We start from the raw sequence: 27,455 nt of genomic DNA on the forward strand, positions 1-27,455 counted from the left end.
CTTTAGCATTCTTGAACATGTCATAATAAGCTGCAGGTATTCATTGATGGATTGCCAAGAACATCAGCATTATAGTCAGCATTTCTATATGCACTGTTAAGACTGCACTTCCCTAATGCTACACAGCAAACATTCCAGGAAGACAATTCTGTGTTTCATTTTGGGTCCCCTTCCCCCCCTTTTTTTTCCTTAAGTGATGGAATCCTCTCCATCACTTGCTTTCATTTTTGATAAATCAAACAAAATGACCCACCCAGCTTATTTGGAGGATGCCAGACAAGTAGAGAACAAAAAAGGGAATGGCTTACCTTTTCTTACAGTTGTTTTCCTAAACCAACTTAAGCCAGCTTTTACTCTAACAACAGTGTAACTAAAAAAGTTTCTAAAATGATTTAATATGCAAAAATTTTGCCCTACCTGCTACTGAGAAAACAAACTACTCAAATTATCTTCACACGAGGTTTTAAATAGAAATGTCTCAGTGAAGTAGCTGATAACTGGCAAGTTATCCCTGCTTGAAAGCTATGCACTTTTAAACCACAGAACAAATTAATGGCAATTACTCCAACTCAAGTGATATTTTAAGATTGCTTCCCTAGATTTATATAGCAGGTAAAGAGATGTCTGTTCCTTTCTTGGCATCACTGTTAAACTGAGTTTTGGAACCCCCACCATAAATTTCACTAAAAGGCTTGTTACTATTTGTATTATCAGATAAAGTCTGATAATACATTCCCTTTCATGCATTCATCCAGAAACTGCTACTTTTCAGACAGTGAAGGCAAAAGTAACATTCAAAAAACATCAGGTATTGCCAGGGGAATTTATGCCTCTGATGAGAAATACAAACCACTTTTAACACCCTTCTAAGCCCTGTGAAATTAAAGCAGTAGTTGCACATCACACAGACTAGCATATTTCCAACATACATGACAGCAAGTAAGAGAACATTCTGCTGTCATGGACAATACTACTACACTTAGTGATTTTCATATAGTATGCCACTTATAGAAGGTTTTCTTTGGTATCACTATGATCTAGAAATTTATTACAACCCTGTGCTTTTAAGTTAACACACACCCAAATATCCTAGAATTAAACAGCTTTCAAACAGGAGTCAAAATCTCTAGAGTGAACTGCAAAGCTATAAAAAACCTGCTTATAACTTTGCAGTTAAATTCTTTGTCTATCCTATAACTGCAAAACCACTAGAATAATTTTGTTAGTCAGTAGGCAATAAAAAGACTTTCAAGTACAAGTGCTGAATCTGAACTTAGGTTTACTAATAAGTACAGCAATTTAAAAGTACTTGTTTTCCCTTTAACCAGTACTTAGAGCCTTTTTCATCTCCTCATTTACATATCACTATTACTAAAATTGTAAACAGAAAATACCACCATATAACAAGGATGAGAAATCTGTATTAACTCATCTTGCTACTGAATAATAAAAAATATAGTTCCTAAGACACGGAATGTAGAAAAAAATTAAGTTAACTCAAAGTGTTTGTCAGCTAGGTGTTCAAAAACACACCCAGACTTGTATATGTTTTAAGAATCTGAGTTAACTCCTTAAAGTTTTAGTTTACTTGATGTATTTACCTACAGGATACTTCTATCACAGCATCTTCTTAACAGCCAAGTTTAACTCTGGGTTTGCTTTTAGGAAGCTTTCCCGATTTTTCCTCCCTTATCTGCAGATAAGGGAACAATCTGTAGAATAAGCAACATCAGTCTGGCCTGGAATTAGTAAGACAGCAGTCACTGATACCACAATTAGTAAGATAACACACCTCAGGCATAAGTTATATGATGCAAGATTAAACACAGGGGCAAATTCAATAGAAAATACGCACTATAAATACACTGCGTACAAATAAGCCATGTACACCAATGCAGAACAATCAGGAAATTACATTATTAAAAGTTTTTATTTAGGTTTGGTCAGTACAGGTAAGATAATATTGGAGTCACAGAGCAATATGCATAAACAGGATACAACAGTTCTTAAAAACTGAGTAACTATGCACACAATTCATAAACATTCGGTCACCTAAGGAGAAAATGCACAGATGTATGGTGGGAAAAATTGTAATTAACACTGAAACTACTACAGGACTCCTTCAGCAAGTCCATCTTTTAGTGATAAAACTACTGTACTGGGCAAACTTGGCAGTCATAAACCCACAGCTATTATGACAATTCTTGAAGGTGGTGCAAGTATAACAGTATGAGTAAGAATGCCCTTATCCACAGCACAGGTTCTAGATATACACAGATTTGTACAGACATCATTTATGTTATACTTTGTGGAAATAATTTCCATTTCAACTTCACATTAACTCATATAAAAATAACTTGAGCTACACAAACGTCCTTTTAGCAACATTCAACGTAATTAACTGTTAAAATTTCCAAAGTGGCAGAGGTATTGAAGCAAAAAGAAACCCACAAAAAGGCAAAAGTGTGACAAGTTGCACTAATTTAAACGGCTTCTGGACAGTATCCTCTCCCAATTTAAATGACACTGTATAAAAATGCTGCAGAAAAATGTTACAAAACTGAACCCTGCACATTTACGCTGGAGTCCAAACCATTCTGGACATGACGAGAACCCACAGTTCTGTTACCTTTCACGCTCACTGTTTTCTCCTCTTGAGGATCATGATTGGAGTCTGTGTCATTTGAGTGGTGAGTGAGAGAGTTTTCACTGCCAGTGGGAGAGTCTACACTTTCATACCCAGTACTGAGTTGGTTTATGTAGCTACCACCTCCTCTACCAGTTCTATCTTCTGAGTGGTTGGCCAGCTTATTACCGTTCCCTGGAGAAGCCGGGAAGTCATCTTCCGTGCCGCTACCCTCCCTATAAAATCCAGGCCCAGACGTCCGCTGGTGGGAAGAGCTCCCGTTACTTGGTCCGTTAGCCAGGCGGCTGCAGTCTTTACCTGCAGCCTCCCCCTGCTCGCCAGGCTCCGACGAGGGAGTCCTGCTGGTACCCGGAGCGGAGGCCTGCGACTGCTGCTGCTGCTGGTACTGAGCCAACTGCTGGCGAGTCTCCTTCAGCTGCTGCTGGAGAACTAGAATGGTGCTCTGCATACCCTCTACCTCCTCATCAAGCTGGATGATGAAGTCATTCAATTCTATATAAAGAAAGCACATTTGTTGCAAAGACTTAATAGCCCATATATAGCTGGAGTCGCAGACAAGACAATTAAAATCTCACAGCAACATTTCATGCTGGAATTTTGCAGTGAACTTATTTTTCTAGTCATAATTTTTGATACTCCGCCTCTGAAGGAGGAAATTCTAATTGGATGGATTTCTAATTCTAAATGAATGCTATTCAGAATACAAGAGAAGAAGATAGGAAAATACTATTATAAGACGACATTTATTCTTGGGCAAAAAAAAGGAGGACATCTGGAAAAGATTACCATTTGGTACCATCTGGAAGAAAATTACCATTTTGCAAATAAATTGTACTTTCAAGTGGAAAATAAATAAAAGCAACCCTGAACTACATGGTTGTATGTAACAGGTTTGAATACAGCAATGTATTCAGTGAGAAAAACAGCATCAGTCATATTTCAAGAAAGCTTCGATTCGTACTGCTTTTAATCCTGTGTAAACAGGACACTAAAAGAAAAGTTAGATTTTTTTTGCTGACTTTCCTATCAGCAAAGGGGGGTTAATATACAAAGAAAAGACTTTTCATCGAAGACTACGTTTTGGAACAGCACGAATGTGACCTGAAAACAGCGAAAAAATCCTTGAACCCAAAGTCTCCTACTTTAACCTGACAGAACAGATAAAAAGGGCAGTGCTAAAACGCAGCTATGCTGTCCTACAGGTTTCACTTGTAAAACAAAAATATATTAAGGCTTAAGCAATAATGTCACAGAGTTCACATCCCAAGAATTATTGTAATAATCAGACAACCTATTGTTTAACACTACAAAAAAGTCAGATTTTAATCAGAGACTAAGAATTCTATTTATCCTGGACTCGTAACTAAAAACCTGGAAAATAATAATAATATAAAAATCACTCCCCCCCTCTCCCCTTTAAATTATGCAAGAAGTCAGAGTTTACAGGTAATTTCAATTCAGGCTCATAGTGTTGCACAATGTGGACTGTGAATACAATGGAACTGTTACAGCTGAGCTATTTAAGCAAAAATTGTCTTTTTGATGCATTAGGCATAGCTAAAACCTTGGTTTTCCCCAAAAATAAATGCAAGATGAGTTGCAATTGACAAAAAACATTCTGTTCTCAGTGCATGTGTAGATCCATGCAATGTCAACAGCTTTCATCTTGTCAAATCACCAATAATGTGTTCAGTTTAAACATTTCCTATTAAATAGCAAGGCCTAAAATAGTCTGTCAACTTTTAATTCAAACCCCCACATTACTGCAGCAGCAAATCCCCCCCAAGGTTAGGATTGTTTTTTGATTCCATAATTAAGGCAATCAGTGAAGACACACAATTGTCATTTTTTCATACTACCCTTTCATTCTAGCAAAGGAGAATTTACAGTAACTGCATCATCAGTAAATTAAGCTAGAAGTGCAAGGCAACTTCCATTTTCTTAAAAAAAATCCCTTACCATCCTGACTGCTTTTAAGTTCCTCACTATATTTCTTCTGTAAAGCCAACTCTGCCTCAAGCTGTGCAATACGTCCTTGGGACAGCTGCCTTCCAAGCTCTTGATTCTCCTGGATAAGCATTCGACACTTCGCCATTAACTTTTTGCCTGTTTGGCTGCAAAGGAAAGAGCCATCTATCACAAAAAGAATATAAGAACTTCAGTACTTTTCCTCAATCACCATTATAGACAAAAAGGAGATACAATTTCTGCATGTCACAATTCAAGGAACATTATGCCTCAACATAATTGTCATAGCAGAAAGTCTCCCTATAGTTACCACATGCTGCTCCAATGTCAGTTGATCTTCTGGCGCTGTCCCGTAAAGTGGAAGGCAAGTTTGTTACTGCAAATATGAACGAGCATATTGTTCTTTTTTTAATATTAACATCTGGACTATCAGTATGCACAGTCTTGCATGTGCTGATTCCCAATGGAGTTAAATATTTGATTAAAGATGTGCCTTGTAATTCAAAAAAATCAAGGACAGCATAAAATGTGTAAACTCAATCATATACAAACAAAAAGCATGTTCTTTTATTGTACTCATGTAATTTAGTGATTACATATGAGTGAAGAAAGTTGGTTTGGAGAAAACTTTAAAATCCCATGCTTATTTTTATTGTGACATTTTTCTTAGAAAAAGCTTAGACATTCATTTGAATGTAATCTGGGTACTTCTGTTTAAAAATTTAGGTGTCCAATTTTCAATTCATGTAATATACAGTACTGTTCACCGTCCATTTCATGATTCTTTCAGTCATCTCTTTTTGTGCACATCTTGCATAGCGAGGAGAAAGTAAAGTGCCACTAAAAATTGGAAGGAAATGTTAAAAAGCATATTACTATTTGTTTAGAATGGCCACATTTCAGATAAACAATAACACTTCAGGATATCCAATTTCATAAATAAGCAGTAAATATCAGACAGAAAAGCTATTCTGAACTGACAAGACATTGTCTTTACTAAATAGGTAACATCACACATCTTTAATCTTCACGATGAAAATTGCTTTGTAAAGCATTATAGGAAGTAGTATGCAAATTAATATATAGGCAATACATTTGACTCCATAAAAGCAAGAGCTAAAGTCCTCTAAGACTCTTGGTCTGCTGAAGTCAGGACAAAAGCCACAAATATTTCTCTTTCATGAGGCTCAGCAACGTGATAAAGCTGTCCTCTTTCTTATGGAAGTGTAAGCTCTGTTAAAAACAAAGAAAACAAAAAGAATAGACTTAAGCTAGGACCAAGAAGGTCATCTTAAAGTTGTTTTTAAGCAATTGACAAGGATGTAAAGAGATTTTAAAGATTAAGAGAGTAAAACAGGAATTTCTGCTACTATGATTCACAGCCACTGTTCTCTCCTGCAACCAAAACACCCAGCAGAAAGAACTTAAGATATATCATTTCCTAATCAGCCGCCTTTTAAGCATTCAAGCCCTTGACAGTCATTAAGTTCTGCCAGCTCTGCCCATTTAGCATTTTCCGACTGGCTCTCCCACATCTCTCAGATGGGCTGCTCCAGAAGAAATATGGCTGTGTAAAGTCCTGGAAGCCTGCAACTCTGCTAAAGGCAGCAACCTGTTCTTTCTTGATGTGATGTCCAATGCCAGGTCCTTGACGTTTAAATTGTGCTGACCTAATACAATCCAAGTAATACAGTTAAGATAAAAGTTTCCTTAAGATGTTCACTCTGTATAAAGCAGGACCACTTTGGAAATCAGCAATGTGGCATATTATCCCAAAAGCATTTAGGCAGACATGCAATGATTTTTAGTCACTTGCAGATTCCTGTTACTGTATTCATCAACACTACAATTTATGGAAGTTCACAGTGCTTAAGTCATTTCACATTTTTCTCTTCACAAAACAATGTAAAATTGTAGTATTAGCAAGTACCAGTTACCTTAAAATTGGGACAATTTTAGAATCCCATTAATTTCTTCATGTTAACTCCTGCCAAAGTGTAAAATATTTATTACCTGTATAGAAATTTGCATAGTTACCTATAATGCTATTTCTTCCCATCAAGATTTCCAGATGTTCTGAACTAGTGCAGCACAGCACCAAGCAATCTCCCCTTGCAATTTATGTAAAAGACAATACATGCACAAGTAAAATTCAGCAACTATTAAAATAACTCCTACTAGCTGTAAAACTAAAGTTGGCAATGCTTTCAGAAATCGCTTGAACATACATGCAAGAAAACCTGTAAGAATATGAGTGGTTAAATTTCAGAAGACTACTTTTTGTAGTAAGGCTTCTGCAAATTGAGTTTTTTTTTTTTTCTTTAATTGAAGAGCATACTGTTATGTTCAATGATGGTTAGAACGGCTTGGCAGAGCCATTCCTTTCCTTACACATCCTGTATTTTCTGCTCCAGACATCAGCAATGATTATGCTGTACACCCTCATCTATGGTCGAGGTCCAGAACTGATACTGCTTAGGGCTGCAGTCAATGTGTTACCTCAAAACACTGGGTTAGACACTTGAACAGGAGCACCACCTCTTTCAAATTCTAGGAGAGGTGCCATGAAACAGGAGTAGCTGCATGTGAGGAAGGACAAACAATGGGACCAGCGTGATGAGGGCAGCAAAGAACTGAAAAAGCCTGCAGGCCCTTTACATATGAGCCAGCATTTCTTTACCTTTCCAGCAAAAAAATGAAATCTTTACCTTTCCAGAAAAAAATGAATCAAATCATAACCCAATTTGAAAACAACCTCTATTTAAGCAGGAAATGAATCTAACTTTCTGTATTTCAGCTACTGCACATATATATGATGTAAATTCACCATCAGTTAGATACAATTATACAACAAGTATGAGGGGAAGTTTTAACTATGAAAGTGACAAAATCTTCTGATACTTTTCTTAAATCACTTTCTCTGAAAGTAGCAATAGTTACTTCTCTCCTCAGTTGTACAAATAACTTTAGAGCCTGAGGACTTCCTAAAAATAAAAAAAACACCCCGTGTTTAATATATTTAAGTCATTTCTTAAATTCCAAGTTAAACAAGCAATCTACATGGCATGCCAGATGAACAATCCCAACAGCTACCACTGTCCGCACATTATAGTAAATTTTACAAACAGGTTGGTAATATGTTAACAATTTATTAATGCAAGTCTTACCTCCGTTTTGATGCTAGATCATTAAAACCTTAGATACTGCTACAGCAAAATCATTCCAGATGTATCACTTTTTTTAAAAGTAAGGTATTTCTGAAGGTTTTTCTTTTGCTGTAAGCCATTACTCATGCAAAAAATAATCCTGCATAAGAATACTACTCTTCCTTTCCATATTAATAATCTAAAGCACAAACAGTTAAGATACTCCTGAGTTGAAAAATATGTAATGTCATCTTAATAAAGACCATAATTTTACCAAACAAGTTAGAATTCTTCACCTTCTATGAAAGCTGGACCTCTTAAAAATTTAAAACCAAGTTTTCTAGTCATCAAATATTGTCCAACTGAATTGCAAATCAAAACCTTAGTTTGCTAGAAAGAACTCAAATTGCTAATAAAAAAATAAATACACATATGCTGTATCAAGTCTGCATTTCACTTTACACACCTCAGACATGCACTCCCCAGCTCTCCTATATTGCTATTCTTACAAGTAACTTGGGACAACAGAACAGAGGCATCAACAGAGTAGCAAAGGGTCCTTTCACTGATTGCACCCAGAAAAATGCATGCATTTAAGGTTTTTTGATTTGTTAAAATATCGTCTTCCCTTTCTTCAGAGAACGAGACAATTCAGAAATAACAATCTGTCCGATTCTCGTTCACCCCAGGAGTTTAACAATACAACAGTATAACCAGTAGTGTTCCTTGATCTATATATTACAACTATTTCAAGGCACATTTTATATAGAAGTGCAATACAAAAAAAACAGGTGTACAAAGGAGTAAAAATATCCCACCAACACTGAAGACAGTTGCCATTGCATGTGCCTTCTGTAGTGAGCATATGAGATCAGTTCTTAGAATAGAAGACTGAAAAATTCTCATTGCTGCATGGTAACATGCAGTAAAATACTTATCACAACTAGTTTCACTTATACATGCCAGTTGTGATCAAAGATATATCACTTCCAACAGTTTTACACCTGCAATTAGATAGAACGTACATTTTTGTACAGTCCTAATTTTGAGGCATCCACAGTACTTCCAACCATCCAGAGAACAGTTCATTATTTAGCAACATTGACTTAAGGCTCCATCAAGTGTTACAGAGCCCAGATGCTAAACAGTCAATTGTGTACACTACCACTGAGGTGATAGGAAATAGCACTCATGGCTATTCAGAACTGGTTAGCAAATACCCTTTAATGCAAAATTCCCCTCATTGAGTTTTGACCCAGCAGTTCAGTGAACAAGCAGGAAGTCCACAGTCTTATTGGCAAAACTGACTTACAGTGTCTCTAAGTCACTAGGCTCAAGGTTAAGAGCGAAGCATATTCCACTTCTACATTTTACGGGAATTTTACATGTTCAATTCATGATTTAGAATCTCTAGGTCTCTCTCCTCCAAACTGTCTGTAGACACAGTGTGCCACAGACTTTAAGACTTCTGTTTTTCCCTCTATTTTCTTCAAATAGAACAATTTTGCAAATGTCTACATGTTCTAGAAAGTATTTTTTTCGGAGATGGCCATTTCTTCAGAATAGTCCGACGCCGTCAGGCCTCTGAAGCAAAGGGGGAGAAAAAAGCTGAAACACAAGGTTCATCTGATAAGTTTTACATTAATCATTACAAGCTGGACAGTATAAGAATGTGGCTTTTGGCTCAAAACGTCTGAGTCTTGGTGTGGAAACGAGTACTTGGCTGTCCCACCATAGCATTCTCGTAGTGGGACTGTCAGGGAAGTCTTGACTGGGGAGTATTTGTTTTGTTTACCTATCAGGCGTAAATTTCCAGGCACTCAGTTCATTTTGGGCTTGTTCCAGTTTGTCTTTAGTCTGTTCCAGTTCACCTTTCATTTTTAGGAAAAACAAGTTGATCGCTGGGTCGACCATTGTTGATCTCAGTTGGGCAACGCTAGGCTGCTGGACTTGCTTGAGGTACTGAATCTGATTCTGCACAAAACAAAAACAGAATGTCATTTATACATCACTAAACAATTAAAAACATGTATTCCAAAGAGAATACTCAGGAACCTTGCTTTCCCCTTACAGTACTTTAACCTGAAGAGGAGAGGATAAAGAACCAGTCCCCTATTAATACGCCTGCTCCTCAAATATCTCCCCACTCCAGCTGAATCTTTCAAGGCTGCTTTTCTTTTCTTCAACACACTACATTAAAACGGATGGCTAATCCCTAAGTAACTTCCGTGAAAGTTAACATGAGTGATCCAAGCATTTGGTAAAAACATACACACCAAGATGGTTTTTTCCTTCTTTTTTTTTTTTTTGGCAAAGGCTACGATGACTTACAATATGATTTTGCCTCTACTCCTTTTAAAACCAAAATCATTTAGAAAATTTAGAAATATCAACATCAGTTAGACAGATTTTGTTTGGATTTAGATTCTCTTGCAATAAGCACAACCCAAAAGACTTAGCCATTAGTATTTTGGGAGGAATAACCAAGATCCTTTCTTTTAAATGTAACATGTTAGTCAAAACTACACTTTATTTAAACAAGACCTCCTCCCTGCCTTCTCTCCCAGGTGATTCAATTTTAATTCCATCACAACAGGCAATCATAAAACAGGCTACTAAACAGCACAACTAGAATCCATTTAATCACTCACATCACATTCACCTATGCAGAAAGAGTTAATTCTGAAGTTCAGTTTATTACGCTCCATGTAACTGAGAAGTACAGTGTATATACAAAGAGGTAAATGTAAGAGTACATTAAAAAGAAACATTAAAAAAAGAGGAGGGAGGGTGCCTGCTGCTCTATCTATCTTGCAACTACAGAGACAGCAACGCACCTTTGAACACACAGCCTCACTGATGAACAGTGCAAGACATCACCAGTGTAGCAGAGGGACAACACAAGTGTCCCCCCACATACACTTGGCTTGCTCAGGACAAACTGACCTTCACAGTAAAAGGTTTAACCTATTTCCTGTATGGTCATTTATGCTGCAGAGTCTTTCACACCACAACGACAAAGAGAAAATACAACTATGAACATGTTATTTATCTTAAAGATGAGCAGGAGTGACTCCAAACTCACTTCTCAATTTAGGAAGACATAATTTATATTAAGTAGCACCAATTCTTGGTTTTATTCAAGCCATTTCAAAGTTACTGAAAAACCTGAAATATTTCAAATTAACTTCACATTAACTTGATACAAAAATATTTATGTGCTTTCACTACTTAAAAATATATCTATACATATCCAGAAAGAAATGTAAAAGGAATAAATGAGCACAGTGTAAAAAACTTTCAAGAAAAAGCACTGACAAATTAAAAACCTGCTGATGCCAACTTTATTTAGAAACATCCTTCCCCAAACTTAACCACCATTCATTACTCCATTTTTTCCAACACTGATTTTCCCTCCATCTCTCTAGAGGTAACATTCTTCTCCATTCCTAACTCCAGAGTTCTCACTTGTCAGGCCTAACAACCTGCTCCTGATCTGAGCCAGGCCCAAGGCAATCTATACCTCTTAATCCCTCTGCTGACTTCCTTATTCCCTGTATCTCCCTGCTCAGCCAGTCCCAGTCACATACTGGGCCAGGGAGCAAAGGAATTCACCTCAAACTAGGGACCTCAAACTAGAACTGAAAATATAGGAAAAATCATGTCCACCACCAGATTTTGACCCGACTACACTTCGCATGTAAAACAGTTACTGGTGTTTACATTCTCAAACATGAGAGCACACACTAACTAGTATTTTTCAAAAGCTTGCAAGTTGGACAAATAGGGATGAAGGCCACAAGCACAACAGATGGCCCTGGTACCATCTCTATCTGCTTTAGCCCAAGACAAAAGGACGCTCAAGTATGCTAAACAGGAGAACAGCAGCTGTGAGGATTTTGTTTGTTTGGACGCTTCTTCTTTGTTAAGCAAAAACATTAACTCCTCCATTTTTCACATTTTCGTGCAAACAGCTTAATAGGCTAGAGGTATCTAAAAACATTCCCACAGAACAGAACCTCTGACATGAAAAACACCACACAGAAATTAGAATCTTAACACGGAATGTCAGCAACCTAAATAAGTGCAACTATAAATGCTCCCTTTAAGGAAGCAGTAGAGAGGGAAAAAAGGATAGTGCTGAGAAAACACAAAGCAAAACAATAGAACAGTAACCCTAACCACAAACAGGTTAATAGTATGACTCTCTATCTAGGTACTATGGTCCTATGGTACTCTTGAGAAACTTCCACTCATCTTTTCCACATCGGATATGGGGAAAAGCTATTTGAGAGGCAAATATTTCCTAATACCCATCTGCTTACAGCCCAGAGCAGCTGTGCAGTAGCTTACTAAGAGTGTTAAGGCCTTTCCCTGGAACAGCAATCACTCTTTCAACACCTTCTCTTCAGAAATAAAGCTCTGTGTAGCAACAACTACTGTAGGAGCACTAGCCACTACCTCACCTCACCACATTTTACGAACAAAAGGCTCCTTTTTTGTTGGGCAGGAGTGTTCTTGCTAGGGGGCAGGTATCATAAGGCTTTTACTGACCCAATGGGATGAGGACTGGATGGGCTGGATGAGGTATTAAACCCCTAAACACCCACCTAGCTCTTTAGCTAGCCACCCTGTGCTACACCCCGAAAGTTTTCAATACCAGTCAGATTCTGTCATTCCTCCCTCCCAATCCATTCTGCTGCTAGGATCAGCACAGAGCCCAAGAATGGAATTATGCAAAAAACCACACACCAAACCATCGTCTTGTTTTAACAACAGTGTGTCAGGACGACTTATCTGACACACCTAACTACGAAGTTTGAAGAATAATTGTACATATAACTTTGATAAGCCAAGAGAGGTTCTTGTCTTTGTTCTTTTCAAAAAGCCATACCAATGAAAATCGCAACGAAGACAAGGCCTAGCACACCCTATTTTAAAACACAAATTTTAAAACTTTTTTTTAACTAGCCAATTGTTTTACACATAGATAATTAGAACACTCACCTGTGTTTGTACATTTCAAGTTGGTGATTTTATTTTAAACTCAGTTAAATTAAGGATTGACTGAGGTAAGTTTGTAAATATTAAGCATGTCCAGCCAATACATGGCTAATAGTAAGAACGATCAGATTCAAAGAACAATGATTTAAGAAACTTGATATCCAAGATGTTTAGTCTTTCAAATTAAGTTGTGATAGACAACACTAAATGCTTATGTATAAATGACAGTGTCACTGGTATATTTTACAGCATTTAAATATGAATTATATAACATGGTTAACTTTAGTGTAAAAATATAACAGAAGTTACTCTGTGGACTCAAAATTAGAGATCTCAAATACATCATGATACAATACACAGCATTGCTCATTTATCAAATGATTCAGCAACCTGCTGTTTAACTTCGCACCTCTTACAGAATTTACATATTTTATTACTATTACCTCACTGAAAAAATACCACTTAATAATATAATGCAAACTGTGCTAACTTCTTCAAACTGTCCACATATTCACTGTGAAAACAGTAAGATGACAATAGTGTCTTCACAGTAGGTTTTTTTCTGTTCTTCCAAGAAATCTCTCTATTTCTACGAAAGAGATAACATCCTGGATGTAATTTGTGTGTCAACAATTTGGAAAACCGAGCTAGATAAAAAAAGTAAAACCAAAACAAGCTAATAACAAGTTTTTCAAATAGGATGTTCTGGAAAGTCTAGACACCACAGCTGTAAGAAAAAGTGCAGGCAAAAACCCAATATAGTCTTTAAGATCTTGTCAGAATTCATAATCTAACATGTGAAGGCCTTTTAAAAAATAGAGGAAGAAAGGTTAAAAATATAAACAAATCTGTACTTGGTGAGAAAGTCTTACATTTTATTTTTTACGCCACAAGTAGACATTGGAATAACCAAAGCCTGCTTTACTTCACCGGTCAGTGAACTACAGAGCACTACTTTGGAGGAGTGCCCTAGCAGTCACTGCTCCAGGGCCCAGGTTGCTTCCTGGTGCATTAGGAAGGGTGGCAGCAGGTGCAGGGAGGGGATCCTGCCCCTCCAAGCAGCCCTGGTGAGGCCACCAGTTGCCAGGAGAGGCTGTGGAGTCTCCATCCTTGTAAAAATTCAAAACCTGACTGGACTCCTGCAACCTGCTCCAGCTGGCCCTGCTTTGAACCAGGTGCTCTCCATAAGTGCCTTCTAACCTCAGCAATTCTGTGATTCACACTCTACCAATGCAAAAGAAGTTTTACCCGCCCCTCCCCTTCCCCTTTTTTCTTTTCATCACAGTATTCGCTACAGGCTGATGTCATATTATTTTCCTTACCATTAAAATCATGATTTAAGAATTAAGTCCTATACTGATACATTTAACAGCTCTGGAAGCCTACAGGAAAACAAAAAGTGGGGAGGCTACAAAATAATAGAAGGAGGGCTACATTGCTTGTGATTGGTTTTGCACAGAATCTCTAATTTTCTTTAGAGCAGCTCTTAGGAGTACTTCACACAAATTAACATCAAGCAGCACTTTACAGTCTTCTTTCAGAAACTGACTGTTAAAGCAGCAGGTCAAACAATATTAAGAGTGTGATCCAAAAAAAAAAAAAAAAACACATTCAAAAGACCATTGGTAAAGGCAGTTTCAAAAAAAAAAAAAGTTAAATACAGAAAGAGGAAGACACAGAAAACCCATAGAAATGAGAAATAGGAACAACAACAAAAAGTGAAACCCTGACAAATTTCAAAAAGACTCCCTCTGAAAAGTCAGTAACATTTTCCACCTACAATTAGACCAGGCCACTCAACTAAATGAAGGTAAAGACTTGTTTATGCTGCATTTGGGTAGCCAAGTTTCACATCTGCCTAAAAGTTCCTAAATAAAATGAAAGCTCAGTCTTTTCCTCAGGCTTCAATTCAATTTACTCCTGTCTCCACTACTAGCCTAACATTTTTGCTATATATGTACAGCTGATAAACGCTGTGCAAGAGCTTGCTACTACTGCAAACCTGTGCAACAGTTCTGGAGCAAAAGTCCTTCCAAGCACAGTTTTTGATATAAACTGAAACAGCAATATTAAAAAGCAAAACTAGAAAAGCAATCTTTAGTAACTCAGTGAAATATTAAAACTTTAATGCCCTGCCATTTCTTTAGACACAAAATGGGTTGATGGATGCTATCAACAGTTCATGAAATACACAGTATATGGGTACATGCTCAGGCAAAAGCAGGTGTTTTTCTGTTCCAATCTGAAAACACTTATAAATACTTACAGTACACTCTTGCATCTCCTGTTCTTTAGTTGCCAGCCTCATCACCAGAATATTTTCTCTTCGGGCAGACTCTTGCTGTTGCTGTTTCAGCTTCTCTTCAGACTCTCGCAACCCCGTCACATCATTAGCTAATACAAATAATAAAACACAGAAAGCATGTATTATAGCACTCTCTCATGAACAGCTGCTTAAAGACAATGGAAATCTGGAAATCAAGTAATTTATAAATAGCACGCAAGCAAAATAAGCATAAATTTAGTAATCAGAAATAACCAATATCAAAAGATCAAAACGCCAGAATGTTTTAGAAGAGCTTCAAAATAAGTTGTTTTAAACATATCTCTGTCCCTTCCTTAGTAGTCCCTTCCTTTTTAGTATTATTTTAAAAGTGTTTTAACATGAATTAACTATTAAAGTGCTAAATTCATCAGCTACTCTATCCTTAACTATTACCACTTGAATTCTGAGACTGCTGAGGAAGGAATTGCCTAGTATTTTAGAGAATTTATAGAACTTGCCAGGACTGGCAAATGATGTTCCTCAGAGTCATTTGTGATCAACCCTGCAAAGTCATCTCAATATCCCATGAGCAAATAGCAAGACATTAGAGAATTTCAGAAATAGCAGTTGAGTCACAATCAGATAAGTTTTCTGGTCCATGAACATTTCTGAAAGCTTACATATGAAATATAAATTATGAGGAAGCAACACAAAGTTTCCTAATTACATCAGTGGGACGCATGCAAGCAGTGTGATACAAACAGTAAATATTTATCCTGCTACTTATCACATATCAAATGATGGAAATGATGAATGAAACTATAAGCTAACAACAACACTGAAGAAAAAAATGCTTTGGTATAAATATGAGTTATTCTTTACAGATAATTCAATAATACTGATTACTGAAGTCTGCATTCAAGATGCTGAACTTGAAAAAATGGAAACATTACAACAAATTATCTATAATTATCTCAGCTTACACTTGCTATATTTTCTTCTTTCCAAATCATTACACACATTACAGTGTGGTAGGGAGTGGGAGACACAAGAAGAAAACCACCACTCAAATTGACAGAAGGACAAAATCAGCGGTACCAAGACTTCTGTTACTTAGACTGAAGACAGGAATGGAAAGTAGAAAAGGTCATTCTCTAGCTGCCAAAACAATTATTAAAAGTGAGTCAGGATTAGCAACAGAGTTACTTCCAGAACGTATTCCACTGCTGTCATTGAAGAATAAGATGAGGTTTTCTAAATCACCTCATTTGAAAGACTGAAGTATACAAACAGATATTTGAAATTAAATTATCTGATCAGATACAGCATTGAGGCTCACAGTCAGCCTCTACAAACTATCCCCCCACACACACACCTGATTTACAATCCTGAAAAAATACTGATGGAACAAACACTGATCGAGTATTCTGGAAGAGGATATTTTTTCCTGCAGTTGCAAAAGTCAAAACTGAATTTGTGGGGTTGTGTTTGGGGCTTTTTTTCTTTAGCAATCTGGGCACAACTGACCCTAATAAATGTAAAAATGGACTTTTTAGAAGCCATGTAAGATTTGCAAAAGAAAATAAATGGCATAAGAAAACAGAAAAGACTGAAAACTTACACTTGGAAAACATGGATCTTTTGCATAGCAAATAATCTTAAAAAACTATGTTATCTCCAATAATTTCAGAAAACAAGACATCATCTCAGTGCTCTACTCGTATGAACATTCAAAGGACTTGTACCATTTTGAAATTTGACTAACTTACAATTCAGGTCTGTGTACTTGCCCTCCAGAGCTTGCACGTAAGCTTCATACTGTTTCCACCTATCGCAGAAAGAAAGAAAAAGATTTTCTGAATCTTAAGTTTATTGAATTAAGGCATATACCTCCTTCATAGTACACATTTATACTGTAATCAGCATCACAAAGAAATTACGTAATTGGATAAATGACAATTCTGTTTAAAAAAACGTTACTTAAATCCACAAAAATATTTAATTTCATGTTGCACCTCGAAGGGGAGACAAGATAAAAAAAAAAGCATAGCTACATGCTGTTACTTAAAGTTAACTTACTCTGTTATTTGAGATCAAGCATTGTGATTAAAAATTTCTTATTTTGTACATGCGAAATACCTAAGATGCATAATCAAAACTAAATTACACAGTAGAAACTGTAACACAAAGATAACAAAGGTCTGCATTACAGTTATGCCACTGATCAAGTGAACAAGCTTAGTATATAACAGGACACTAAAATTTGCCAAGTCGAGGGTCAACTGAGCACATTAAGTCATGGAACCTAATACATTTGCCTACGAACTCTTTCAGAAGGGTGGCTCTGCAGACCTCAGAATTATGTCATTATGCTTCAACATGATGGACAAAGTTGGACAAAGTTTGGTCAAGACTATAGCAATTAACCTAAAAATGAATTAAACTCTATAAGCTTGCGATCACCATAGATTACAAACTCTTCTATCAATCAGTTTTAAAGATTTTAAGTGTCTCTATCAAAGCTACTTCATTGTCTTGCACCCCCATTTCAACAATTTTGGTAAAACTACACAAGCCAAAATCTGTTCTGTCTTCTAGGAATTCACCTCCTTTTCCTCTCACTTCAAGGAAAGCAGAAATCAAAAAGTGCAAAGACACACAGTGCAAAGAGACACACACACAAAACCCCCAAACTTTCATGCAACAAATTTTTCATTGATAATAGGAACCCTGAAAGATACCTAAAGTATCAAAAGAGGAAATGAAGCAATGGAAGTTGAAGCTTAAATATATGCATATGATGCAGTAGACCATTTTTCCCCAATTAACTATCTCAGAAAAATAAACACACATATAAATAGATCCTTATTAAGAGCACACCCTGCCTTTCCAATCAAACTTGTAGTTGTGATGTTTTATCTGATGTGAATATTTTTAAGCTTGGGTAATCCTGAAGACGAGTAATGTCAAAATATTTGTCCTGAATACATGAACAGCCATTAAGGAAAGAAAGAGCTCCCCTGTACTTGGAAGATTAAAACAAGTCTAGTGACAGCCTAGATAGCTTAGTTTCAACTTAACACTTCTCACACTTGTTCCACATGTGTTGCAGTCTCTTATAGCTTCTTGTAGTAACTTGCTCTGTTTAGTATCTTTAATGAACCATTTTGCTAAACACTTATTTCCCCAGCTTATTTCACAGTGTAATTGGTTCCTGTTGTTGACAGTAGTAACACATCATTAACAGAGGGAACCTAAAGTAAAATTCTAATCTTCACAGTGCTGGTGTTAAAAAGCTGAATATTTTTAAAGAACTATCAGAGAACTATCAGAGCATTTTAAGAACCTGAAGCCACTGAAAGTTTTTTCTAAATGCTCTAGCTTTGACAATGTTAACACCCCTATTTGTATTTCTTATGTTCAGGACAATAGAGCAGTTCAGATGAATCTATGATGGGACAGGACAAATGTACAACTGTGCACTTTAGATCTCAAGTAACTGCTTGTAAGAATTCTCTAACTAAATAGCTCATGAGAGGAAAATTAGAATCTGTTTTTAACCTAAAGGTCAGGATTTCCAGGAGTGGAACACTGATCTTAATTTACATAATTGAATCTCCCTGCATAACAGTTTTGCTCTTTTTCTTCTTCCAGTAGCATGGATGCCCAGCTTGACATACAAGGATGAGGTGAATTCATATTCCCATTACATGAATTTCCCACTTGTTAAGTGTTCACAGTGAGCTCAAAAAAGGGGGCAAGGACAGCAAGTTTGTGGGATTGTAATATGATGCATTTTCTCAGCTATGACCTGTTGAAACTAGAACAGCCAAAGCAGAGACTAACTTAATAGCATGTGTAGCATCACCTAGACATCCTAAGTATCAAGCATAAACTCCAGTGTTTTCCAAGCATTTTTAGGCATAAGATAGACCATGAGTATGTGCATACGCACACACAAGATGCGGGTGCCCAATGACATCCTCCTGCATACAGAAAAAATGTCAACTCACTTATGTCACCATATGTCCCATGTGGAGTACATTTTTATTTCATTTCAATTGCAAATTTTAATTCCAACAGTATTCATAAACAATGTAATTCTCCGCATATAAATACAAAGCTTCCCCATAAGACACCAAAACACACTTGAAACATTTAACTTCTAAGAAAGTCTCCATAGTAATCTTTAGGAACAGTGTTTGCAGTTTTAAACATTAACTAGCTAACACTGGGCTCTTCAGAGAGGAGATTTCTGCCCCAATCACACCCAATCTCTGTAAACACGCCAAAAAGTGACAACACATATAGAAATTGTGGTAGTATTTTTTGAAAGCCTTAAAAGTTTTAATTAAAAGCCTGCTACCAGCCCATCTTCAGCTGAAAGTGGACAGCACTCCCATCAGGGAAACTTCTTCCCAGATAAGAACTTCTTCCTTTCTTCTTGAAAGCAATATCCTGCCACCCAGATTATGGATACATCATACCTGTGTTAGTTTGAAATGTTTTTAAAAACGAATATTTAGTAGACTTACACTGACACAAACAGTTAACCTATTTAAGAATTTCCATATACTTTTAACCAAAGTTAGTAATTTACCAGTACTTACTGGGCAGACTTCAAATTTAAGTCTTATCTTCCTAAGAGGCAAGAAAGACTCTCTTCACCTATTACAGACTAACTGTGCATACAACCTAACAAGGCACTGCTTTAAACAAGAATTGTCCTGCCCTTCTTATTCTCTATTCCCCATCTTGCACACCTGCATGGGGCTTGGCACAGCTCAGCAGTGAACAGATAACTAAAAGTTAATGCCAGCCACTCTTCTACCAAATCTGTATTAACCAGCATCAGTCTTGGTACTGAACTGCCAGCATGTTCATGTCACTGTCCAGTCAGCAGATCACTGACAAGCTGAACAGTTTCATTAAAATGCTACTTGTGAGGTGCTGCAGAGCAGAGACACAGATCTGTACAAAGAAAAAGTGAGGCTGCAGTGAAACTAATTTAACATTCAGCAGAGCACTTGCAAGCTCACCAAGAGTAGAGGGTAACTTCAAAGTATTACCAAATAGCTCCCTCCATTCACCCAATATATTACTGTTACCCAGGAACAGATTTGAAGATGCGATGGCTTCCAAATATCTCTAAATTCCACTTTTAAAAGGCAGCTAACTTTCCTGGAGCATCCATTTTTTCATGCCCAGCTCTGCAGTCCTCTTTTTCCTCCAATAAGAAGTGACAAGCACTCTGGATGTGGGAGATAGAATTGCTCTTAAGCTATTCCAGACATGACTTGCTGTATGTTCACATTGGTTAAGAGTCTTTACTAAGAGCACCACTCTTCAACAAGCACTTTAAATGCTGTATATTTCACCAGAGCTGCTTACACAGACATGGGTGCTTCAAGATTAAAAACAAACACACACAACCCCACACACACAGACCAGCCACTACACTTAATCACATAATTACTGGTCAAGAGAAGCTATGAACCAGAGTGCTGGCTCATTGTGTTTCTGGCTCTTCTTCCATCACAGCAGCTCCTACATGTTCAAGCTAAGCGGCTAAGTGACTGTGTTTGAAGAAGGAAAGTGATGGAGGGAATGAAGGAAATGAGTCCACAGCTGCAAGTAATGAGACAAGCAGGAATCACTAGAAGGCCAGGCACAGCAGCTTCTCAATGTGCAGATCCAGCTCATTTTCAGTCAACAGAAGTTAAAAAGCAAGCAAACCTAAATTATGCGCTTCATATAAAAGAACAGCAAAGTTTGGATTCACAGTACAGGATATAAGCAGTTTTTCTACATACATATTTTTATCACTGCAATTTGTACAGAGATTATATTATCTAAAGTATCAAAACCCACAGATTACAAACTAATATCTTGAAAACATCAGCCCCACCAAAGCACTGACCAAAAAAATTCTAAGCCTTAGAATTAGAATTCTCTAGGTCTACCCAGTAGGGGTCAATGCATTTTTTTCTAAATTTGAGAACAGCAGATATGCCATTGAATAAAATACAATTTCCACAGCTTAACATTATTATTCCATCTTTACAATCACACTTACAAACTTACAAAATGTTAGCAATTAATGCCATAATGCTAGTTTTACATGACATCATAGATAAGACCCAAACTTTGCTAAAAATCCAATTCTAAGAAAAGGTAATGGTATAGGGCTGGTTAATGCAAACAAATAACATGGACAGGACCAAAATGGCATTTAAGTTTCTGAGCATGAGGGACAGTTTAATCAATTAAATGGCTTTTCTGAGAGCACAGTAAGTTCCTCTGCCTACACAAAGAGGAAGATTCAGTGCCAAAGCAACTGTCTCATATCACCACATCTTTTCAGAGATAATTAAGCTATTGATTTACTTTACCTCATTAGGCAGATTCCATCATAGTCTCACTTTAATATATACTGAAAGTTATCTCTTTTCTAGAGCAGCAAACCAAGACACTGATTAGCCAGAAGCTTTTTTGTTTTCACACAGGATGCCCAGGACACTTCAATAGGATTTTCACACCAAAAAGGAACAGCCGAGCTTTAGAAACTCCTAAGCTTGCTACTCTCCAAGGATAAGCCTGGAGCACAGGCGTGTGTATGTGCGTGGGTGTAAACACACACAAAAAAAGACTTACAATGCTTGAACCATTTAAACTCAAAGAAGCACTTTTGCTTCTAAACACTGTTTCTTACCAAAAAAAGGGGAGGAGAAAAAAAAAAAAAAAAAAAAAAACACACACACACCCCTCACATACAGATATTTGGGTATGAGGAAGCTCAGGGGTAGGACTACATGGACTCCATTAGGAAAAAAAGTCCACCCCTACTGATCTGTCCAGAAGAGGGAATAGTCAATCCAATTAAGTACTGCACTTGCACCCTCATTCTTCTAAAAAGTTTGGTCTTCGTTAACCTAAATGTAATACAGTATATTGAACTTGATTAAAAATTGCTGTAATAATGCTAATAACTCATGGTATGCAAGTTATGAGTTAAAGTTTTACTAAAAGGCACGTACAGACTACTCCAGCAGATAAACAAGACAATCCTTGAATGCCTGGTTTCCTTTTTCACAATCAGTGCTTTCATGTATTTTGAGCCAAGAGCCTTCAGTCTATTTCTTCAAACAGCCTGTACCACTGCAAGAACTCTTTAGAAAGCCCAGAACTGTCTCACAGAACAAGCCATCATTAAAGATGAAAAAAATCCAATCGGGATGTTCAGTCTTGAAGAAAGATTATCTAAAATCTTGGTTTTAGTTAGGCTAACTAAAACCTAAACTAAAACATGGCAGAAAGGGAAAAAAAAAAATCCTCTTCCAAGTTTGTTGAGGTAAGTTTATAAATACAGTCCACTTAACTGTTCTCATTCTCTCTTTTGACTATCCTCCGGTATGAACTTGTGAAAGTATAGTAAATGCTAGTTTAGAATTGAGGAAAGGGATTTTCCATATGACACCTAGCTTCCCCTCCCTAAATAGTACAAAAAAAAAAGATGCTCAGGTTTTTTTTTATGCGTTGAGTGAGAATTTGATTTTAACATTTTATCTTTAAATACATGTCAGAAAGACAACTCATTACAAGTAAGCAGTTAACAGCTTTCTGATGCTTAAAAATGATTTGCTATCTAGAAAAGAATGTAAGCAACCTAAATCTTCTGAAGTTGCAAGTGGGGAAAAAAAAAAATCTACTCATGGACCAGAAAAAAATGCTTAGGATTCTGCCTCCCTCAGAAAAGCATATATCCAACTCAAGTGTCTCAAATACTTTGAGACAAAGAATTTTACAAAAGCATTGTAGAACAAAAAGGATGAAAAGCTATCAGAACAAGGATGCTACAAGCAATAACGAAGAAAAGAGGTTACATGTTTCCCATTAAGAACTCACAAAACTGTTGCAAGAGAAAAAGTGTTTGTTAATTTACCTTAAAATCAGCTCATCTCTAGGCAAAACCTTAAAGTCTGCTTCACTAAGGCGAACCTACAGAGCAGAAAAAGCACAATTTAACAGGTTATCATGACTACTTGGAGGGGAAGGGGGAGACATGAAGCAAGTATTTTAAAACATACCTTCTTGGGGAGAGGTTCTTCATTTGTCATTGTGAACTCTAAAGGAGAAGGAAAAAAGTTTTATTTAATGCCTTTACTAGGGTACACAGAACACACAGCAAATCAGACACCTATACTTCTTCCTTAAAATTCTATTTAATCATGGTATTAGATTACTGAAACATTGCTGCTGTACAAAGAACAACAGAACACCATGACAAGTTTCCTATGCTAATTATATACATCATGAGACATCCTTACAAAAACTACTGAGTGTTCTTTCAATATCTGAGAGCATCAATAATCAATTCTTCCCCTACTTAACTAAGCCAACCTAATTTTGTGCAAATTGTTTTTAGATCAAACTGACATTTGACACCTGCCTACATCTGTTTCTTCTTTTCTAAAAGAAGGCAGAAAATTAGGACCTGAAGAAAGTAATTCAGACCACAGTTCTAGTCTCTTTGAAATAAATATATATATATATATATAAGGAGACATGGAAACATTATCACTAGTATTTGGGGAATGTCAGGTTATTTTTTGGGGGGGGCGAGTGATAAATGGCTTGAGTACCCCATCAATTACTGTTTCTTTTGCAAGTTTATAACAGTTCAAATCTATCAAACCTATGTTAATTAACTGTTAGCCACAATTTCTTGTAGTATAGGACATATTTCCTTACCTCAGTAAGATTTTTTTTTAAAATCATTATAGGATGATAATGATTTAAAAATAAAATAAAAAGCAACCCCACAAATATCCTAAGTATCTAAGAAACAATGGAGGCAAGCTTTGCGGAGGCATACTTCTTTACAATACGCCTTCCACTGTTTCACTGAAGAGCTACACACAATATTGACATTTAAACATTCTTGCCATGCACATATACACCAGAAAATGGATGCAGCCAACTCCTCACTTGTGAACAGTCAGCTTCCTAAATAGGATGCATTTGCCTACAGGTGATTGAGGAGGGGGAGAAGAGAACACACAGAATTTATACCAAGCACTCTTTGTTGTTTTCACCAAAATGTCAATAGAATTATTTTTTGAACTCTAAAGGCTTCTCTATTGCCAAACAAATGCATATCAAGCAAAAAAACAGCTTTCTCAACTTATATTAACATTCAGTATATATCACTATTCCAAACAAGCCTGTGATAACTTCTACAAAACCTACAGCACACAGTTAGAACAGATTTCAAGTCCTTCATAAAATAAAAAAGTACCACTGAAACCAGTGGAAATGGTTTCTAATAATATTCAATGCAGACATCTATGACCAATATCAGCTTCCTGTTCCTAATCTTTGTAACATACACTTAAGAGTTTCCCTTCCCTTTCCTTAAAAGCCTGTCCTCCCCACCACTACCTTTCTCTCTCTTACGATAAGTGGATCAAACATTTTGCAACTTTTGGACACAGCTGCCCACTTAAGATTTTTACTAAACAAAATTTGAAATATAGTGAATTGCAAGAGACTGTTGATGCTCAACTCATGATGCTCAATTTAGTCATTCAAAATAACACAAAATAACTTGAGATCACATGGGAATGCTCATAGACCCCTATATTTAGGTTGCCTACTTCCCCCATTACAATTTTCTTAAGGATTTTAGAAGCCTGAATTCCTTCAGTATTTAGAAGGAGCCTTGTAGATTTCAACAGAATTTAAATCCCCGAGGGAAAGAAATCTAGGTTTCAAACATCCCAAGAAAACACACTTAAAAACATACACAAGTGTCATCACACATAGCCACAAAGAAATAAATAAATAAAAACACACACACCCCACACCTCTAAAGACTCGGCTTGCAAACCCTGCAGCAGCTTATGGCAAGCTTACAAGCAGCACCCAAGTGCTGCCACAAGAGCAGCTCAAAGAAATCAGAGCCCAACGGGAATTCTCATTGCCTATGTCCAGGCCTAGCACGAGGCTCCCACATCCACTTTTCTTACAGCAGCACCAAACAAGATCACCCTCTGAACCGCCCCCTGGACCCAACACACTGCTATTTACAAAGCCAGCTCTTGTTACCTGGCAAGATTTTTTTAGTGCACATGCTGAAGATGAGAGATACAGTACACTGTATTACCCAAGTTATTATTTTACTGCCATCTGTTCACTTGAAGGACACTAAGATAGTGCACCAAAACAAACCATGATGCATATTTTTAAGATAGTATTTTAGAAAACTTAGGCTCAGATCTGAGCTTCTTACTACTACAGGTAAGTGACAGTGCACTTTTTTTTTTTTTTTTTTTTTTTAAAAAAAAGACCTACATTAACTTACAAACAGCTTAGGAGCTCATTGTTGCTATATATTATACTTCTATCATCGTGCTCAGTACTTTTGGAAACTTTAGAGCATCAAACTTACTTATATCACTTATCAGTCATTTGCCTCATTTTTGCACTTCACAAATAATACTGTAAATGTCTACTGCAAAAGAAAATTTCACATTTTAAATTTAATAGGCTAACTCGAAGTGCTGTGTAGTAAGAGACATCACACCATGTCTCTCGCCTGAGAGAGAGGATCTGCTAAGCATCTCAGTAATATTTTGCAAGAACAGAACAAACTGCCGTTTTCTGACTGGATTTATCATGATCGCACTTTTCAATCAATAGGATGAATAGTTTAACCTGTACTATCTAAAATACACCTTACAATTTCAAGGCAGTGAAATGTTAAACTGTTTAATTCCACAACTACACCTGCTTCTGGCAATGAAAAAACCCATATTTCAGTCTTAGAAGAGGGTCCTCTCATCGAGTCTTACACTTTGACTGTAACTGAAATATGAAAAGACTGAAAAAGAGAAAGTGCATTGTAGTTTAAGGAATTGTGTTTTTCCTGTGCACCTTTTACCACAGTATTTAGCGAATATAAGGTTTATAGGTAAAAATAAATAAATAAAAGAGAGAGCACTAGGACACAAAGCAATCAACTAGCAACAGACACAAGTAAATTGCTGCTTTAGCAGCAACAGCTGAAGTAACTCCTAGTTATTCCAACGACACTAAGGGCACTCCCTGGGAAGAGCCCAGCACGCGCTCGAGTGCCCCGAAACAAACAAAAAGCCTTCGAAATCGGACCCCGACCTACCAGTTTCGGCACCGGCCTCAGCGACCGCGGTCGGGAGCGCGCCGTTGCCAGGTCCCAGGCTCCCGTTTGCCCCCTCCCGTGCTCCCCCGCGCCCCAAGCCAACGGCGAACGGCCGCCGCGCGGTTCCTCCTTCTCCGCGGAGGCTCCACCAGCCGCGGGCCGGGCGCCGCTGCCCCCACGGGACGGCTCGCGGCTGGCATTAGGCGGAGCCCGCCAGGCCACTCTCGTTCGCCTCTAGTGGGCAAAGAACCCTCTTCCCCCCCCCCCCCCCCCCAAATAAATAAAGAAGACAAAAAGGCAGCCAAACAAGCAAACAAAACCCCAACGCGTGTCTCTCACCCCGAGGGGGCCCGGCGGTGCTCCCGAGCGCGGCGGAGGCTCCCGGCGGGGGCGCCAGGCCGTGCTCGCGGCCTCGCACAAAATGGCTCTAAGTGCTTCCGCTCCTCCCCCCGCTCGCGCCAAGCATGGAGCGGCCGGCGCTGGGTGCCCGGGGCCGCGCAGAGCCCGGTCCCCAGTGCCTCCCGCGGGACAGCAGTGGCAGCGCGAGGGGGAGCGCGGCCGAGGGCAAGGGAGGGGCGTGCGCGCGGTCACTCACTCACCTCCCGCCCGCGCTGCGCAGGCCGCGCTCTCCCAGCACCCTGGTTGCCTGGGCCGCGCCCGTCACATCGAGGGCGAAGCGCCGCCACCGCTCAGCCCCGCCGCCACCGCGAGCAGCTCTAGCGGCGCCGCCGCTCCGCAGCCAGGGCCTCCACCGCGTCCCCCCACCGCACGCGTTCCCACACACCGCTCCCGCCCGCTCTTTATTTGCGGGGTCTCTGCGCTACAAAATGGCGCCCAAGGAGGAAATGAGCGCCCGGCCGCCCCGCCCCCGGCCGCCCCCCAACGGTCGGGGCGGTGCAGCTGCGCGCGCAGCCCCGCGCCAGCCGCGGCCGACGGCAACGGCCCCGGCGTCCTGGCGGGCAGCGCGGCCAGCCGCGGGGCGCTCACCGCCGCCTCCCGCAGGCCGCGCCGCCTCGTTATCGGAACGCCGATTTACAGCGCGTCCGTTAAACGGGCGCAGGGGCGGCGCGTGGCAGCGGCGGCGCCCGCGCGGGGCCCCGGGGCGCCCCTCAGCCGTATCCTTCCGCGCGCTCCCATGGGAGCGCGCGGAAGGATACGGCTGAGGGGCGCCCCGGGGCCCCGCGCTGCCGCTCGCGGGCACTGCCGTTATCTTAGCAGCGGAGCGCGCTCCCTTCTTGCCCGCGG

At 38.6% G+C, this 27,455-nt stretch overlaps 1 protein-coding gene across 1 annotated transcript; it reads right to left on the bottom strand.

Moving 5' to 3' along the window:
- Nucleotides 1-1,911: 1,911 nt before the first annotated feature.
- Nucleotides 1,912-26,966, bottom strand: WTAP (WT1 associated protein). The gene is made up of 8 exons (XM_088538408.1): nucleotides 26,810-26,966; nucleotides 23,119-23,156; nucleotides 22,974-23,029; nucleotides 16,801-16,859; nucleotides 15,032-15,159; nucleotides 9,557-9,735; nucleotides 4,607-4,761; nucleotides 1,912-3,139 (listed from the first exon to the last, which is right to left on the bottom strand). The coding sequence occupies exons 2-8, from the start codon at nucleotides 23,146-23,148 to the stop codon at nucleotides 2,553-2,555; spliced, it is 1,194 nt and encodes a 397-aa protein (XP_088394534.1). The 5' UTR covers nucleotides 23,149-23,156; nucleotides 26,810-26,966; the 3' UTR covers nucleotides 1,912-2,552.
- Between the last annotated feature and the right edge of the window lie 489 nt (nucleotides 26,967-27,455).

This window comes from Tinamus guttatus, unplaced genomic scaffold (genome assembly GCF_059628265.1).
Source record: "Tinamus guttatus ecotype Peru unplaced genomic scaffold, ASM5962826v1 Tinamus_guttatus_pri_ptg001076l, whole genome shotgun sequence".
In the NCBI taxonomy this organism is placed as follows: domain Eukaryota; kingdom Metazoa; phylum Chordata; class Aves; order Tinamiformes; family Tinamidae; genus Tinamus; species Tinamus guttatus.

What these genes read in the sequence shown, in the direction of transcription:
- WTAP (XM_088538408.1), bottom strand. Translation starts at nt 23,148, where the DNA reads ATGACAAATGAAGAACCTCTCCCCAAGAAG. An exon ending in CAAGTACACAGACCTGAATT is followed by an intron (nt 15,160 to 16,800) that starts GTAAGTTAGTCA and finishes TATTTGTATTAG; the next exon opens with CTAATGATGTGACGGGGTTG. An exon ending in ACTTAAAAGCAGTCAGGATG is followed by an intron (nt 3,140 to 4,606) that starts GTAAGGGATTTT and finishes TTCTTTATATAG; the next exon opens with AATTGAATGACTTCATCATC.